A 20221-nucleotide genomic window follows, 5' to 3' on the forward strand; every position below is an offset into this window, starting at 1 on the left:
GAACGTGATGCATCTTTATCCAAAATTTGATAGCCAAAATTTGATAGCCATTAGGTAACGAATCCAAAAATAAATCAGTCCATGTTGAGGTAGAGTTTATATCATAGCTCATATCGCCTAACAGGATCCAAGCCATTACTCTCAACACTAACAAGGAGGGTCTATAGCAATGCACGTGATTTAGTATACTTTGTTAGAGAGGAAAAGGATCTTTGGTTGCAAGGGAAGTATACATTAATAAGAACCAGGGTAACAAAACGGATTGCAATGATAACAATTCTATTCACGATAACACACGGGGGATAGCGGTGGTAGCTTCTGTTTTAATAGGCAGGCCAGCCTCCCTGAAGGTCTCCCGGAAGTTTTGAGGGCACTTCTAGCAAAAACCAAGTGTTTTTTACTCCTGCGAATAGATTCCAAACTCACCAAGGCAAGAGGTGTTCTTGTAGAAACAAAATATCGAAATTAGATAATTTCTGGTTCAAAGAATCATTCTTATCCTTTGTTCTGTTAATGTTGAATAAGCATATAGAAAATTTGATTTTAATCGTCATTTTCTTAGCTGACTAGAACGTCAGCTAAGAAAATGAAGGATTCGGCGTAATGGCGGAAAAACTTGCCACACAGATTTGTTAATAGTCCAATGTTTATTATGAAAATTCAGTGTTCAGTCAATGAAAGCTTGTTTGCTATTATTGAACTTTTCCTGTGTTTATTAATTTCAAAATCCACGATTTTCTTATCCTATGTTCATGCTTCTTTATGTTGTAGGTAATTAGCTTATATTTACGCTTTTTCTTAGGTGTCCTTAAACCCAGTGAGAATATTGAAAGCAGAGGCTGATGAAGAGAAGGCAGAGATTGCGCGGCTCTCCTCCTTTATTGGAGCAATTGCCATTGGAGATCTTGTAAAATCCACACTGGGCCCTAAAGGCATGGATAAGATTCTTGTTGGAATGGGAAGAAATGAAGGAGTTGTAAGCATATTTTTCATTTTCAGTAGTTGATAGTTGAACTTTATGTTGATAATGCTTGATTCACTTTTGACAGGGCGGCTCTCTACCAGTGAAAAACACCTGTTTTGATCATGTATAAATCTGAGGATACTTTTGTCTGTTTAATTTGAATACCAGAACAGGGGACTAGCTGTCATAAAAAGCCGTCGAATGTTTGTGGTCTGACTGTAAAATTTGACTGAAAAGACAGTGAAATTTACTTTTTTTTTTCCCCAGAGGCACTTCATATGGAAGGGGTCGTTGTAAGAACTTCAAAGGGGGCTCATTCGATTGGCTCATTTGATAAGGATCAAAAATGATTGGAAGGCAACAAACACCCCTTCCAGGCCTACCATTTCCCCAAACACATCCAATTAAAATTTTGAGATAGCCGTTTTGTTCTACGTAGTTGATTTCCAGATAGAAATTTTGTTATTGTGGAGGACACTCCCCCACAGCCCTCAGGGCAAGGGTTTTAAGTTGCGCCCTGGGGGCATATAAGCTTCTTGTAGAAAGCTTTGTCGTAGAAACTTTAAAAAGGGCTCATTCGATTGGAAATTTAAAGGGCTAGTACTCTTTTTAATAGTCGAAAGTGATTGGAGGGCAACTAACCCCCCTCTCACGCCCACCTTTTCCCCAAACGCATCCAGTCAAAATTTTGAGATGGCCATTTTGTTCAAAATGGTTGAAAATTCCGGAAATTAGATCTTTGAGGATGACAACTCTCCCCCCCCCCACAGTCCTCAGGGCCAGGGTTGTAAGTTATGCCCTGGGGGCATATAAGGTTTTTAGAGAAAGCGTTGTTGTAAAAACTTCAAAAAGGGCTTATTTGATTGAAATTGAAATGGCTAATGCCCTTTTTAATTGTCGAAAGTTGTAGTAAGGCAACTAACACCCCTTCCACGCCCACGATTTCCCCAAACACATCCAATCAAAATTTTGAGATGGCCATTTTGTTCAACGTAGTTCAAAGTTCAGGAAATTATATCTTTGAGCATGACACTCCCCCCAATGTCTTCAGGGCAAGGGTTACAAGTTATGCCCTGGGGGCATATATGGTTTTTATGGGAGGATTGCTCGTTTAAACTTCAGAGAGGACTCATTTAATTGGAAATTGAAAGTTCTAGTTCACGTTTTAAGTGTCAAAAGATATTGGAGGGTAACCAGCCCTCCTCCTCCCCCCCACGCCCCTTTTCCCCAAAGGCATATGATAAGAATTTTGAGATAGCTATTTTGTTAAAATAGTTCAAAAATCATATAAAAAACTCCGGTGTCGACACAACCCCCCAGGGCCCGGGGGCAAGCGTTGTAAATTATGCCCTGGGGGCATATACGGTTTTTAAGGAAGGGATACCCGTATAAACTTCAAAGAGGGCTCATTTGATTGGAAATTGAAAGTTTTAGTTAACTTTTTAAGAGTCAAAAGAGATTGGAGGGTACCTAGCCCCGCCCCTGCACGCCTTTTTTCTCAAACCCATCTGATAAGAGCTTTGAGATAGCCATTTTTTTTTAAATAGTTCAAAGACCATATAACGAAAACACCAGGGCCCGAAGGCACATCCCCCCTGGGCCCGAAGGCAGGCGTTGTAAATTATACCCTGGGGGAATATATGGTTCTTATGGAAGGGGTGCTCGTAAAAACTTCAGAGGGCTAATTTGATTGCAAATTGAAAGTTCTAGTTCAGTTTTTGAGAGTCAAAAGAGATTGGAGGGCAAATAGCCCCCCCATGCCCATTTTTTCCTGAATATATCTGGTAAAAATTTTGAGATAACCATTAAGTTAAAAATTGTTCAAAAGTCAGATAACAAAATCTCAGGTGTCGAAACAACTCCCCAGCGCCCGGGGGCAGGCGTTGTAAGTTATGCCCTGAGTCATATGTGGTTCTTATAAAAGGTGTGCTCGTATAAACTTCAGAGAGGGCTCATTTGATTGGAAATTGAAAGTTCGAGTTCACTTTTTAATAGTCCAAAGAGATCCGAGGGTAACTAGTCCCCCCCACGCCGTCTTTTTCCAAACCCATCTGATGAAAATTTTGAGTAGACATTTTGTTAAAAAAAAAAACAGTTCAAAGGTCGGATAAGAAAAACTCCGGTGTCCATACAACCCCCCAGGGCCCGGGAGAAGGCGGTCTAAGTTATGCGCTAAGGGCATGTATGGTTCTTATGAAAGGGATGCTGGTATAAACTTCATAGAGGGCTCATTTGATTGGAAATTGAAAGTTCTAGCTCACTTTTCAAGAGTCAAGAGATTTAAGGGCAACTAGCCCCCATGCCCTTTTTTCCCCAAACCCATCTGCTACAAATTTTTAGACAGCCAGTTTTTTAAAAATTGTTCAAAAATTAGATAACAAAAACTCTGGTGTCAACACACTTCCCCAGGGCCCAGGGGGTAGGTGTTGTAAATGTTGTCATGGGGGCGTGTATGGTTCCTATGAAAGGGATGCTCGTCCTGTATAATGCAAAAAAAAAGAGTAATTGTAAATTAGTAAAACTAAGTTAAAAGTCGCAAATGTGTTTATTCTAAGAATTTTTTTTTGTGCTATGGCAAAAATACTGTTGAAAACATTTATATTTTTCTATAAATTTCTCCATGGTGCTGGAGGGGGCAGCAGCCTTAGTCTTATTTGCAGTAATGTCCGTTCATTTTAATTATAAATCGGTGCTGGCTCTGGCCTCTCTTGTGTCAGGGACAAAATGTTGATTAGGCCCCCCCCGCACCCTGTTTCCCAAAAAAATTTCAGGAAATTTCAGCAAAATTGTCATTTATTAACCAAATTTTTCATTTATTTAGATCTGGCTTTTCTTACTTTACAAAATTATTAATTATCTCGTCCCAATTGTTTGCTTCTAATTCTCTGCGTTCTATGCTCATTAAGGGTAAATTATCTAGTCGCTCCTGGCCCACAGTCGATCTAAGGTACGTTAATATTAATTTAATTTTACAAAACCATCTCTTATTACTGGCCACTCACAGTGCAATGACTAATAATATTTGATAGACGACTTGTGTGTTTGCGAAGACCCCTTCATCGCCGTATTGCACAATTAATTCTAGCAACTTTAAAATTAATTAAATTTGGTCTACTTACTCATTATCAAGGAATGGTGACGAAGATATGGGAAAAATTTTAAATGTGGATTCAATTTGCTTATGCTTGCTGCCAACTGCGCCCTCTGCTTTATTTTAATAAAAATACAATTCCAAAATGATTATAACCGTTAGGTAATCTATTTGAAACTTTGCGCGCCTAAAATTTCCTCGCCCGGGGCAAGTGCCCCCTCTACTACCTCCCCTACAACTGCCTCATTTTGACTGGATTTTTTATTTTAATTTATGTTCGTTTCCGTTTAATTTACTAATTCACGTCAATTTCTTTTCTCTTTCAGCTTGATTTTTTTATGAGACTTTGTTTTTACTGATTTTAGGTTTTTAATATTCCTCTTCACTTGTGTAAGAACAACTTTTTTGGAAATTGGTATATTTTATTAATTAATCCTTGTCCGTTTTTTAATGGCCATGCTCCAAGGCCATTGGCTATACATGACGGATGAACTAGATAAATTTGAAAAAACAGAAGGATATACAAAAACAAAGGTAATTTTCAACCAGTTATTAAGAAGAACGAAGCCAAACTGATATTTCGGCTAGAATTTCTCGAAATTCTTCCTTGGTAAAAAAATTAGAAAACTAACCTTTCAAAGTCCTCTAAAAGTAAAAACCAATCTAAAAAAGGGAAGAAAAAAGATGCCTTCTTGCTAAACAAGCTCAAAATCTGATGGGGTGTAAATTCTATCCATGGCTGTTGATGCATCGTGTCTATTGCCTTATTTAGGACAAACGAAGCTAATTTATTATTCGCTACAATAAGAAGGAACGTCTGTTGAATTTCTTTAAAGTAGACTATCACAAATAGAGGCAAAGAAAATATAACTGTATCTTTGTTTAAAATAAGGCCTTTTTTTGTTTTCTTTCAACCTCTTCCCTGAACTTTTTTTTTTCTTTTGAACTTTTTTGCATGCTCACCTTGTTCTGCGTTGCGCAGGTACGGATCTCCTGATTCTCTGCCTTCGGCCGAGAGTACAAAGCGCGGTTGAGGGCAAATCATTCGACGTTTCCCATGTTTTCCCCCCAGAGGTCCCCGGGTAACCATTTAGAGCTAGATCGACTCTCCATTTAGAGCTAGATCGACTCTGGTTGAGCTAACAGTCGCGTTATTGACCCCCATCCCAAATCAAATAACCAGGACTGAACCCCTGTCATCAGGATTTCAGGTCTGGCAATATGACCAGAAGTGGTATTGCACAACCGATTTGTATAGAGATTAATCGAATTTTGTTGTTTTTGTCATTTATTTTATTGGCAATATCCTTATGAAAGTTTAGTTAGAGCATTGACATTTAGTCGTTAACATATTGCAAACTTTTGATAGACCCATTGTAAGGTTTTTTCTTTTGCTTAGTTGAGAAAGCAACTTCTCATCAATCCGTCAATATGGTAATATCATTTCTATATTCTATTGAAACGAAAATTTTTCAATATTGGGTACTATTTTTAAGAGATTTAAGGGTGGAAAACGGACGTTTTAACACAGAATAATAGTAAAAGCCCATATATTTCGGCTTCAGAGCTGGAAGCTGCTATGAACGTCAAAATAATAATATAAATAAAAAAACTAGCCTAAACAAAACATAAAAAAACAAGAAAACGCACTACTAAAGAACAGAAGAATGACGAAAAGAGAATTAAAAATTTAAACAAAATTCAATCACGCAGCAATATATAATGCACACAACAGGATGTCTGCTATATACTATTGTATATATGTGTATGAATTAACCTTCTGGTATGGGGCTCTAGCAAAACGGAAGAGGATTTTTATTTTAAAGTAATAAATATGCCCTAGGTTAGATTAATTAAAAACTAACAACAGATCATGAAAGTATTGTGCTTGATAAATTTAATGAATCTTCTGCGCTGCTAAATTCGTTTAATGCCTTTTTCAAAGGTTTTTTTATCTTGCATTTTAAAGTCAAACTTATAAATGAGCCGATATGTGCAGAGCTTCCTAGGAAAATAATGATATCAAATACCTTGTGATAGCGTGGTGGAGAAAACCGTGCCTGCTGATTTAAGGTTATCAGGTTCAACCCCACGTGTTGCAAGGAAATTCACTAAAACAAAATTTCCATCCAATTTTTTTTTTCTCTGAGCCAGTTTTTTAAATGCATTTTTTAATGATTATATTTTAAGATCAAACTTATATGGGACTGAACCGGTGAAATCTCTTCAATGATAGCATTAAAATGAAATGGTCGGGTCTTTATATTTAAAAGTCTTGAGATCTCTCAAGTCTTCCTCCCTTTTTTAGCTTAGTTTCTATTTCTTGAGTAGGCTACTTCAAAAGTACTTACTAAAGGCTATAAATTATTATACTGTTATATTATTAATAATTTATTACATTATTAATATATTATTAAACTATTATAAACTGAATTTAATCGATATTCACATTCTTCTCTATTCATTCTACCTTTGCTACACATAATATTTTTGGATTCAATTTTTATAATCTCACTAATACTTTGTAGTTGCCCAACACAAATATTGATTTATTTTGTTTCATCGAACATAACATTATCGTACGGAAGGTCAAACAGACGCTCCACAACTGCTGAATCGGAAGTTTCTGTTTGTTTGTTTTTTTTGTTTTTTTTTTTCTTAATTGTACTTTAAGGAATAATATATTGCTATGTCATATTGTCTGAGTTTATTTTCTAAATTTTGTTGGGTTCTCGTTTTCTCAAACATTATATTTTCCACAAGAAGAAGGTATTCTGTTTACACCATTTTGCATGTCTTTCGGAATTATATCTTTGCCTGTATTTGCTAGAGATATTATAGTTATTTTGGGATTAAAAGCAACTTCGATATTTTGTTTAATTTTTCTGATAAAACTGAGGCATACAGGTTAAGATATATAATTTTATTTTCTTATCACTTTGTTGTTATTTTTCAAAATCCGTGCTGGTGTTCCAGCAATTATACTAGCTTAACTAGGGTAAAAAGGAAACGGTTTCTAAATGCGTAGGAAACGGGAGGAGGGGGGGGGGGGCTTCGCATGGTTAAGTAAGAATCTCAAAAAAGAAAAAGTAAATATTTCGGGTAAACCACCTCTAGCCAAGCCAACAATCACGCACCAGGAAGATAAGCCAAGGGTGCCAATTTAGTATAATGTGGGCGGTGGGCGAGGATTTTCTTTTCTGATTGTTTTTTTATTAAGAGTACAAAAAAGTTATTTTAAAAATGTAGGAGGTATTTTTGCTTAGACAAAGATGAAACCAGATTAAAATATTTTTCAGAATCTAGGGGTATAATTACACCACCTGTTGGTGCCTCTTGTTGAATGTAATAAACGAACAAGTTAATCATACTGATAAAATAGTCTTGAAAGCTACTAAAACCGGTCATTTCAAACGCAAAATCACACTGTCTGGTGAAGCAGCTATTTATAACTTTTAGTAATTTCATTGCTAATTTAGTGATTTTTCTCAACAATCTAGTGATTTTTTGCTGATTTTTTCTTCAAGAATCTTGTGATTTATTTTTTTCATCTGGTGGCAACCCTGTTCAAGCGTACTCGTTATTAAAAACTATTTAAAATTTTTGAAGCATGTAGTAAAAGTAAAATCTATTCGAATCTTCTAAAATTGCTGTATTTTCTTGTTGAAAAAACAAAACCTTTTTTCAAACTTCTGTTTCCTCCACATTGAAATTTTGTGAAGGGTAGTCTCCCATTAAAAAAAAAATTATGCGTATTCTTATATTTAAATTAGAGCCTCTTCTTTAGCACATCCTCATTTTCAATCCACAAATTGTTATAAATAAAAGTTCAAATAGGGATAAAATCCTTTTAAAAGACAGTGATGATAGAAATTCACAAAAATACCAGATATTTCGGTCACATATACAGTGACCGTCATCAGTAGTAATTATCTACGACAAATTGTTATGTGAATAATATCACTATCTGAAATCTGTGATACTACAATAGTAGGTAAATTGTACCCTACTCCCCCTAAAATATAGCACATTCTGAAGTTGAAGTTAAATTCACCAGTACCTTAGCTTCAGACTGTAGGATATTCATTTTTTTGGGAAAAGACGTATTACACCTCTTAAACAAAAACTAGCACAAGTGGTAAATTAGTACCATGTGTGCTACCATTAGCACACTGTGTTCTAGAGTTGCTAACTTCATACTGCAAAGGGCATGTTTGTCATGGTGGCATTGAAGCTCTTTCTTGATGCCTTCTCTTTTCTCAATGGGGTTTCTTAGCCCATAAACAGCATACCACACACCATAAAAAAGTACCACAAATGGTATATTAGTACCAGGGGTGATAACCTTGACTACCTATCTGGTTATATTATTTAGTAAGAGATTTACCTTTAATTCTAGAGGTGCTAACCCAGTATTACAAGGGTGCTTGCTTAGCATGGACGGTGTTGAAACGCTTTCTCGATTATGCTTTTCTGTCTTCGTTGGGGTCCTTGCTTTTTCTCTAGCAAGATAGAAGTTAGTTTCATGTTTGGATTTTACAATTTTGTTTATGATTTGTTAATGCTCCATTGTCTTTTGTAGGTGGAAATGACAAATGATGGTGCAACAATTTTAAAATCAATTGGAGTTGATAATCCTGCTGCCAAAGTCCTTGTTGACATAGCAAAAGGCATGGATGATGAAGTTGGAGACGGCACTACTTCTGTAACTGTGTTAGGTAATTACTGTTTCTAGCTAATCAATTTAAAAGTATGTGTATTTTTTATACTTGGAAAACATTCTCTCAACTTTTCTGAAGTTTATATCATAGATAAGCAGAAGATCCTATTTCTCAACGGAAGCATAAAGATGGCTGACTTGAGCGCCTATTTTTGATGATATGGTTAATCTATATTGAAAAAAAATAGTTTGAAGGAAAGTGGTGGATAATTGGAGCAATAAAAATAGCTTTTTAATTCAAAATTAATGTGTATTCCAGTAATTTTCAATGGATTTAAGTAACTAATTAATCAAAATTTATTTTTAATTTAATTAATCGAATTGAATTCGTAAAATTCTTTGATAAGTATGACTTTGTTGAAAAACTGCATCTTAAAAGCAGGTTTTGACTCATGTTTGTGAAGTATTCTGTCCCCTCCCCACTAGAATATATATACATATATATATATTAAATATATGAAGCGTTTTTGAACAATTTGGTTCTTTCCCCCCCAGGAGTTGCATGAGTCATGTTATCTCCATGGGTGTATGCTCATACCTTTGAAATGTTCTAAAAAACGATTTTTGCAAGATTTTCATCTTATAACGTAATTGATCGTCGGGGCGTGGATAGGGCCATTGAAAGGGTGGCCTGGCGTTCTCCAATCGTCTGTGTTTCTTAAAAGGCTGTTAGATCTTTTAATTGTGACTGAATTAGTTCTCGCCCAATTTTCTATAATTCTCTTTTCTGTGTGGTGAGGTCAGAAAAAAAGATATACGAGAACCTACTTGATCATCGACCCCACCACTAGTTAAGCATTTATCACATCAGAGAATTATTGATGATTGTTTTGAACGAGGTTCGATAATCTAACTTGTGACCCTGAATACAGATGTTCCTCCCTTCCCCCTCTTTTCAGTATTAATAATTATTTTCCTTGATTGGATTGACATATTTTTACTTGTTTGAATTTAGAAGTTTAGGAAATCTTTTAGTTAAAGCGATTTCTGCAAGGCAAGATATGAGTAAATTACTGATAATGTAATAATGTAATACTGATAATGTAATAATGTAAGTTTCATCCTCAGTTATAGAGGGGAATATAGCCAGCAAAGAAAATGTTTAGATGGATGGCCTGATAATCTGGACTTGACTTATTTTTTGTACGAAATTCTCGTAGTTGGGGGGGGGGGGGGTTCTAAGGGTGGATAGGGTGCTCCTTGTTTATGCAGATAGGTGTAAATAAAGATTTATTTTTCAGCATCAGAATTATTACGAGAAGCTGAAAAGTTGATCGAAATGAAATTTCATCCACAAACTATTATTTCTGGTTGGAGAAAAGCTATCAAAGCCGCGAAGGATGCTCTTGAAAAATCCACTAAAAATAATAGGTATATCCTGATTGATTCTTTACTTTAATTTCTTACCAAATCTTCTTTTTTGGCATGTTACTCCTATTGAGGGTTGCACAAGAACTAAAAAAGCGACAAGAGCTTTTTATAATCTATATCGTCATCGAGATATCGACATCTCATAGAGTATCTTGTATTTTTGTATTTAATATGTTATTAGAGCAACACATTGGTTTTCTCTTCTTTTTTTTTTTGTCTTTTTTTCCGTATGTGGTTGATTTTTGATTACTGGAAGAAAGTGATAAGGATCTAGCCTTCCCTTTATTATGGAAACTGTGCTTCTGGTCGATTTAGTTAAAATGTAGTTCTATTAGTCTAGGTCATAGAGGGCTATGTGAAATTCCCCGCCAATTTTTTGCTTCTTCAAGCCGCGATCTGCGCTCGAATAGAAAGCTCCATGAAAGCAGGCTACAGCAGGCTAGGGCTCTCTGTCCCTTTGCTAAAATGTTCTGTTAGAATAATTATTAAAAAAAAAAAACTGAGATTCCAAAAAGGACCATTTCCCCTTGAAAGTACTGCCATGTAATTCTACAAGTCATTTCTGTTGGTGAGTTTGGCTAAGTTCGCTGTTCTATCTTCTGTGTTTGGGACTGAGACAGGGAAAGGGTATACCATGCGCCACTTAAACTTTAAGATTTTTCCCGGTGCTAAAAAAAAGATTGCTGGTTCTCTCTTGGTTCTTATCTTAGTTTGCCTACATATGAACTTTAATCCCTGCTGAGCGAATTTTCTCTCGAGTGATTGTGATACTTTTTTTGGGGGAGGGTGACGAGGAGATGGAATGGAAGAATGATTTTTAATTTTGTGTCTTCGGTATCCAGTTAGGTCGTGAAATTTATTAGAAATTAATTAATCTAATTCGTTTATTTATTTTATTATTATTTATTGTTTTATCTTTTTTTTTGGGGGGGGGGGGCTAAGGATGGCTGGTAGTAATTGTGTATGTTGAGTTTTGTAAAGGGTGATGTCTGCCCATACAAGTTTAATAAGCTTCAGGTTTTGTTGTTAATGTGTTTTGTTTCTTTTTAATAAAACCCTTTTCTCTCTCTCTTTGATATTAGAAAGTTGGCCCACGTCAAGACGATCAACTTTTGAGACAAGATATTTACAGTTTCCTTTTTAATGATGATCAATACTGCTTTAGGAGCTGATGAATGACTACCGTTTTTTTTTTTTTTTTTTTTTTTTTTTTTTTTTTTTTTTTACAAAATTCCTTCATGTGAGACACCATTTTGAAATTCTGAAGGGACTGACAACATATTTGTTATAGAGCACACCAGAAAAATAATTGGATTATAAATATGCTCAAAAAGAAGCTAAAACCCGATTTATTGTTGAAACAAGCGCTAAAAGATGATCCTTTGTCTCTCCATTCGACCCCTTCTCCGACATCCAAATTGCTTGAAACTTGTGGGACAAGAAATTTTGGGCAAAGGGAACAGAGTGAATGAATGTTCAGAGGTGTCGCCACTTTTGAGCTACGCTGAAATTTCAGACTAAAGTGCACGATTATCTGGAAATATTGCTGAAGGGCACCTATAGCAAAAATAGCTTTAAACAAGAAATTTTACACCATTGACATTTGGAGCCCTGGTGATAGCAAGCGTCAAGGTTTGATTATTTGGAGATGTCTCCGCTATCACAAAGTCACTTGAAGGCAAGAATCACAAGTTGTGTTGAACTTCAGGGGTGAAGGTTAGATATTCCTGGTAATTCGTCTACCTATTATACATTTTAAGTTTCGGAACTTTTTCTTCGTGCAAGTGGCTATGTAACGATTGTAAATAATAGCTCAACGTTGTGATGTAGTTTTGCAATTATTAGTAAAGTTTTTAATAGAGAATCAATCGGTAACAGACGGAGTGTCATCTTTGAGTTTTTGCATATTCGCCCTTTAGTCTATTTTACTAGTTCAGGTAGAAAATCAATTATGCTGTATGAATTGACGAATAAAACAGTGTTCATTATAATCATGAGTAATAAAATGACTTCATTTAGCCAATAATGAGTATCTACTAGGAGGGAATAATTTTTGATCGACTCAATTCTTAGAATCTACATATTTGTCTTTTGTCTTCTTGCAATCCTAGGCTAAATGATGGAATAAAATGTTTATTCCTGTAAAATATAAAATTATTCTGTATTTTTAGCGAGAACCAAGAGGCTTTCAAAAACGACTTGCTGAACATCGCAAGAACAACGCTTAGCTCCAAGATCCTAAGCCAGCACAAAGATTTCTTTTCTAATCTCTGTGTTGACGCAGTTCTTCGTCTAAAGGGTTCTGGAGATTTGACTGCAATTCAAATAATTAAGATCAGTGGTGGAACCCTTTTAGATTCATTTCTAGATTCTGGTAAGTGTTTTGTAGGTATTCACGTATGAAAGTTGGGGAGGGGGATATGATGCCTCGCGATTTTCAGATCTTCGTGGTTTTTCAGATACTTTTGCCCGATGTATGGAAGTATGGATGAGAGTGTGGGTACTGTAATGTATGAGTAAGAAGAACTGATTGAGTTGCGAAATGAAGTGTATGGAGTGTATGTTTGATGAGACATGACTGATGAATATTTTGCAAGTGTTACAAATTTAGGACGATTTCTCAGGCTGGCTTTGTAACACATAAGTAGATTTTTTGTGATACGTGTTTTCTTTGTTTATGTAATGTCAATTATTTAGAATTGAATGTTCTTTTTTGTATTGCCCTGGCCCTAGGGCCTTTAGCGCAGTAAAACTTACTTACTATTAAGGTTTTTTATGTAATTTTTAAGACTCAAAGGTTTTTTATGTAATTAATTATTAAGGCTTTTGTTAATAACTATGTTTTATTTATCTAGCACCAATTATTGATAAAAAACTTAACAAAACCACATCCCCCCGAAATGCCATGGCATGATATGAAGGAGGGATAATCTAATTTTACAATATCCTATTAAGGCTTTTATAGAATCAGATCCCGTTTCTGCTGTTTATAGCTGTTTATTTTCTTTTTTTAAGGTTTCCTTTTGAACAAAAAGCCTGGCGTGAATCAACCCAAGAGAATTGAAAACGCCAAAATACTTATTGCAAACACGCCCATGGACTATGATAAGATTAAAGTATGTCTGTTTTCATCTTCTTCTTTAAATTTGCTATAATTCTATTTGATTGCAAACACGCCCATGGACTATGCAAATACTTATTGCAGAGTATTGCAAATACCTATTGCAAACACGTCCATGGACTATGATAAGATTAAAGTATGTCTCTTTTCATCTTCTTCTTTAAATTTGCTATAATTATATTTGATTGCAAACACGCCCATGGACTATGCAAATACTTATTGCAAATACTTATTGCAGAGTATTGCAAATACCTATTGCAAACACGCCCATGGACTATGATAAGATTAAAGTATGTCTCTTTTCATCTTCTTCTTTAAATTTGCTATACTTCTATTTGATTGCAAACACGCCCATGGACTATGCAAATACTTATTGCAAATACTTATTGCAGAGTATTGCAAATACCTATTGCAAACAAGCCCATGGACTATGATAAGATTAAAGTATGTCTGTTTTCATCTTCTTCTTTAAATTTGCTATAATTCTATTTGATTGCAAACACGCCCATTGACTATGCAAATACTTATTGCAGAGTATTGCAAATACCTATTGCAAACACGCCCATGGACTATGATAAGATTACAGTATGTCTGTTTTCATCTTCTTCTTTAAATTTGCTATAATTCTATTTGATTGCAAACACGCCCATGGACTATGCAAATACTTATTGCAGAGTATTGCAAATACATATTGCAAACACGCCCATGGACTATGATAAAATTAAAGTATGTCTGTTTTCATCTTATTCTTTAAATTTGATATAATTCTATTTGATTGCAAACACGCCCATGGACTATGCAAATACTTATTGCAGAGTATTGAAAATAACTATTGCAAACACGTCCATGGACTATGATAAGATTAAAGTATGTCTCTTTTCATCTTCTTATTTAAATTTGATATAATTCTATTTGATTGAAAACACGCCCATGGACTATGAAAATACTTATTGCAGAGTATTGCAAATACCTATTGCAAACACGTCCATGGACTATGATAAGATTAAAGTATGTCTCTTTTCATCTTCTTCTTTGATTTTGCTATAATTCTATTTGATTGCAAACACGCCCATGGACTATGCAAATACTTATTGCAAATACTTATTGCAGAGTATTGCAAATACCTATTGCAAACACGCCCATGGACTATGATAAGATTAAAGTATGTCTGTTTTCATCTTCTTCTTTAAATTTGCTATAATTCTATTTGATTGCAAACACGCCCATGGACTATGCAAATACTTATTGCAGAGTATTGCAAATACCTATTGCAAACACGCCCATGGACTATGATAAGATTAAAGTATGTCTCTTTTCATCTTCTTCCTTTAATTTGCCATAATTCTATTTGATTGCTTTCAACCTGCGAGTTTAGGTTTTTGATATTAGTGTTAATTTTGAAAGTTCAGACCCTTGCCTGTGTAACTAAAATGAAAACATATAGATATATGATTAATAAACAAAATTTTAATTCAGAAATTGAAATAAAATTAAATATGCCCAAATGCTTTGGCTTCATGTCGCTTTTTCCACTAAAAAAATAAATAAATGCAAAACCTTCTGTCATAAAAGATAATGACATAAAAACATGATAAGACAAAAAAAAATTATTATTTAAGAATAAATTATTACAATTATAATTATCTAAAAAAAAGAACTCGTGTCTAAAAAAATAATCGTTCTGTAAAAGCTCTAAACTCTTATGGTGACAAAACTGTGCACAAATCCTATCTAACTGAGGATTAATGACGCAAAGCCAAGAGTATGGGTAACTTATAAGAGTGGAGTAACAAAAGTATCACCAATGCCATCTATCGTTTGGTGTTTCGTGGCATTTTCAAAACTTCACGATTATGTTCTTTTTGTTTGTTGTTTTTTGTCATAAATTGAAGCCAGATATATGTCAGTACATTTTACAAATTACACTCATTTTCCCTAATTATTGAAATAAAAAAATGGAAAGAAACGCCAAACATTAGATGGCGTTGGTAATTTTTTTTTACAATTGTGCTAGTTCCCACTTCTATAAGTTATCCATACTGTTTGAACCTGCAGCTCCAAAAACTTAATATGAGATTGTAACAAAATGAAATAATATTTTAATTCAAACATCTTACGCATAACCTTGGTCAGTACAATTAGAAGTAATTAAAATCAGAATAGATATAATAGTACAGGCAAACTAGCCAAAAATATGGGTCGAGCCCAAACAAATTGCAACAGGAATGATTTTTATACCATGTTGTAAAGAAAAGAAAAAAAGAAAGTTCGACAACATATCCAAAGTTGCACATTCTAGGTCGATGCAAAACTAGTTTTTTTGCTTTTCTTGTCAATTTTCTCAGTTAAAAAAAAAGAATTAACTATCGGTAAATGTTCGTTTTTCTATATATGAAGTATAGTCCCGATGTAAAATTAAGCGCTGAGCCCGAAAATGAAAGCAAATTTGGTATAAAGTGTACAAGAGAAAAGTTTCATAATCATCAATATGTGATCTTACCCTTCTCATCGTTGTGACCTCTTTTTCACCATATTATCAGAAGGCAACTATTCTGACATAAAATGATGAGCTGAGCCCAAAAATCAAATTAACCTGATGTAGTGTCTGCTAGAAAACCGGTTTCATATTTATCAATATGCACTTTTTTCTATTTGACATGTTTCTTTTAGCACTTATTGTTCAACGATTTGTCGATTGTTGGAAAAAAAAGTGGGCTGATAAATTATGGTTGGCTCGTTTAGAAGACCAGTTAACGCACAGAAGACAGCTACACCACTTTCATTACCTTCGTATGCAATAAATTATATCAACGTTTTGTCCCACGCTTTGTGCAAATAATTTTCCGAATGAAGCATAAAGCTAAAAAATCGCAACTTAAAATTACTGTAATTAATAAATTATCTGGTTATGTTGATACCCGTGTTTGATATCTGACCATGTGTAGAGACAAAAAAGCTATTCAATGTTTCTGCCACTTAACAAGGTAAAAAAAAGTTTCACTCCGAATGTTTATCAAGTTTCACTTCACTGTTTATTAAGCCTTCCAGAGTGGGATGTATGTGATCAGACGTTTTGATAGATTCTGGGCTGGGCTCTCCACGGATCTTGTCATTGAGTAAGAGCTCATGCGTTGTCTCAAAACGGCTGGTGATCTTACCGATGGAAGTGGTATGACAGAGGTTCAAAGGTCTTTATGGGTTCTGTCTCGACCAGTCAACTCTGCACTAAATCGTCAGATGGAGGGTATGTCACAGGCTTTCTATGGAACTAGTGAACAACATAAGGAAACGTCCGAGCCGAGGCAGCTAAGAGACTGTATAGACGCCCAGATTGTTATCGATTTCTTAGAAAAAGGATCACCATTTAAGGAGGACCTTCAGTTAAGAAATATCACCAACAATCAGACAGCCTACTAATCTGCCAGAGTCGATTCTGCTACATAATTAGGCCTAAAAATCATTTAATCCATGTCTGGAAAGCTAGTTGCTGATTTTGTGTTTAGACGAACAAAACAAGCAGTTCAAATTACTACAAAGCAGAATCCAGGTGGATATTGCAAAAGACTGGACCCCACTCTCCTTTTTCAGAGGTTCATGACGCTAGAAAAGAGAATCAATCTCATAGAATCTGAGTATATCATCGACGGTGGAGCTCTTCTGCACAGAATTCCATGGGCCAAAAACGAACGATACTCTGAAATCCTTGACCATTATGCTACTTACTTCACCCAAAAGTATCCATCTGCCACTATTGTGTTCGACGGCTACGATGGCGGAGCTACCATAAAGGATATGACCCAGTCGAAGAGAAGTCGTATAATCGGTCATGAGATCTTCACAGAAGATATGCAGCTGAAGGTAAGGATGAGTTCTTGTCCTGCAAGAAAAACAAGGCCAGTTTTATCTGCGCGTTGGCTGTTTATCTCCGATTAAAGAGCTTCGTCATTGTCCAGGCACTCAGTGATGCAGATTTCCAAGTTGCGCAAGCTGCTGTTGATTCTTCACGGTATTACGACATTGGCGTCGTTGAAGATGATACTGATCTTTTGGCTCTATTGTGTTTCATGGTGACCTATGAAGCGAAAAAATATTCTTCGTACCTGAGCCAAGGTTGAACAAAGCTCCCTGAATATGGAATATTCACTAATTGAAAGAGAAGATGGGCCAAGAGACATACCATCTGATTCTTTTTTGCTCACGCCATCTTAGGCTGTGACTCTACTTCACGGATCCACAGTGTGGGAAAAGGTCTTGCTCTGAAGAAGCTAATGGCAGATGCCGATTTTCGTAAATCAGCAGAAGTCTTCATGCTGAAGTCAGCTTCGAAGAAGGAAGTAAGGGTTGCTAGTGAAGACGCTCTGCTCATGATATATGGCTCATCAAGAGGGGGAAATCTGAATGAACTCTGCAGGAAAGTTTTTAAAAAGAAGGTGACTACTGCTAGCACGTTCGGATCACATTATATGGTGCATACCCTTACGATTGAAATAATTATCACCATTTTTTATATTATTAAAAAATAATTATCACCATATTTTTTATATATTGTATGAGTTTCAACTATTTACCCGCATGTCGAGAAACTAGTAGTTTCCCATCTATTTCTATTCTCCTACCATTGGTTTTCGTCCTCATCCATATCCATTAAACTGATGACTCAAACATTGCACTGGCGTCAATTTGGGGAGGCCTGTGCCCTCTGGACTTGTGTGTCAAAACCCTCTAGGTTTTGAAGAAATACTTTTTTGGCGGATATTTTCATTGAAATATACCTTTTATTGTATTTTCATTGAAAACATTGAAAAACGACAAATCCCCCCCCCCCCGAAAAAAATCGTGAATTGACTCCACTAACACAGTGCATTAATAGATTTTGTTTAGCTTAATGCTAAGTTCTGGACTATATAAAATACTGGTAAGATGGTCTTACCAGGTAACTCTGTTAAAAGGCTCGAAAAAAAAAACGATGTTGTATTCACGCTCTAATGAGGGATTTGTTGAGACAAAAATGCTGTATGTAAAGCCCCGTTCACAGTTGAGCTTATCTAGACATCAATTTCTAGCTATCATTGCTTTGGGTCATCAGGGCTGCATATAGAAGAGGAAGCCAATTGTGATTGGTTGATAATTATTATACTCTCATTGAAAAACTATTATATTTTCATTAAAAAATGCCCCATTTCGAATTTTCATTGAAATTATTGGAAAACGAAAAATTACCCCTCACCCTAAAATTTCATGAATTGACACCACCAAAACAGTGTAATAATAGGTTTTATTTAGCTTAATGGTAAGTTCTGGACAATGTAAGATTAGAACACTGGTAAGACAGTCTCCCAGCCTGTAAAAAGGCTTTGAAAAAACGATGTTGTATTCACACGGTAGTGAGGGATTTTTTGAAATCAGAATGGTGTGCATGAAGCCCCGTTCACGCTTGTGCTTAGCTAGACATAAACTTCTAGCTATCACCGCTTTCGGCCATCGGGGCTGCACATAAAAGAGGAAACCAATTGTGATTGGTTGATAATGATTATGCATAGACGTATATTTCTAGCTAAGCAGGCCTGTAAATTAAACCGAATAGAAACATTAACTTTTTTTTTGGGGGGGGGGATTATTCCTAATTTTATTTATTAAAAACCCGTAATAGCAAAAAGGTCGAAGTATTGTCAAAAAACAAAAGAAAAGCAGAGAAAAAAGTAAAAAATATAACGTTCAACAAGAAAAATATGTAAATTACATCAATTATTATTATATATATATATATATATATATATATATATATATATATATATATATATATATATGTATATATATACATATATGTATATATTATGTATATATTATATATATATATATATATATATATATGTATATATTATGTATATATATATATATATATATATATATATATATATTATATATATATATATATATATATATATATATATATATATATGAATATATATATATATATGTATATTTCTAGCTAAGCAGGCCTGTAAATTAAACCGAATAGAAACATTAACTTTTTTTTTGGGGGGGGGGATTATTCCTAATTTTATTTATTAAAAACCCGTAATAGCAAAAAGGTCGAAGTATTGTCAAAAAACAAAAGAAAAGCAGAGAAAAAAGTAAAAAATATAACGTTCAGTAAGAAAAATATGTAAATTACATCAATTATTATTATTATTATTATTATATATATATATATATATATATATATATATATATATATATATATATATATATATATATATATATATATATATATATATATATATATATATATATATATATATATATATATATATATATATATATATATATATATATATATATGTATATATTATGTATATATATATATATATATATATATATATATATATGTATATGTATATATTATGTATATATATATATATATATATATATATATATATATATATATATATATATATATATATGTATATGTGTATATGTATGTATATATATATATATATATATATATATATATATATATATATATATATATATATATATATATATATATATATATCATATATATATGAATATATATGAATATATATGTATATATATATATATATATATATATATATATATATATATATATATATATATATATATATATATATATATATATATATATATACATGATATATACATATATATATATATATATATATATATATATATATGTATATATATATATATATATATATATATATATGTACATATATATGTACATATATATGTACATATATATGTACATATATATGTACATATATATATATATATATATATATATATATATATATATATATATATATATATATATATATATATATATATATATATATATATATGTACATATATATATATATATATATATATATATATATATATATATATATATATATATATATATATATATAT

General features: G+C 33.7%; 1 protein-coding gene across 1 annotated transcript in view; it reads left to right on the top strand.

The window, feature by feature from the left end:
• Window positions 1-20221, top strand: part of CCT2 (chaperonin containing TCP1 subunit 2) — a 52686-nt gene that overhangs the window by 18187 nt on the left and 14278 nt on the right. The window contains exons 2-6 of the mRNA XM_089087475.1: window positions 803-976; window positions 8638-8773; window positions 10017-10146; window positions 12318-12520; window positions 13162-13262. Of these exons, the coding sequence (XP_088943601.1) occupies window positions 803-976; window positions 8638-8773; window positions 10017-10146; window positions 12318-12520; window positions 13162-13262 (744 nt within the window). The remainder of the gene's footprint in view (window positions 1-802; window positions 977-8637; window positions 8774-10016; window positions 10147-12317; window positions 12521-13161; window positions 13263-20221) is intronic.

Source organism: Artemia sp. Qi Xiang Cuo, chromosome 4, assembly GCF_049724085.1.
Source record: "Artemia sp. Qi Xiang Cuo chromosome 4, ASM4972408v1, whole genome shotgun sequence".
Lineage (NCBI taxonomy): Eukaryota > Metazoa > Arthropoda > Branchiopoda > Anostraca > Artemiidae > Artemia > Artemia sp. Qi Xiang Cuo.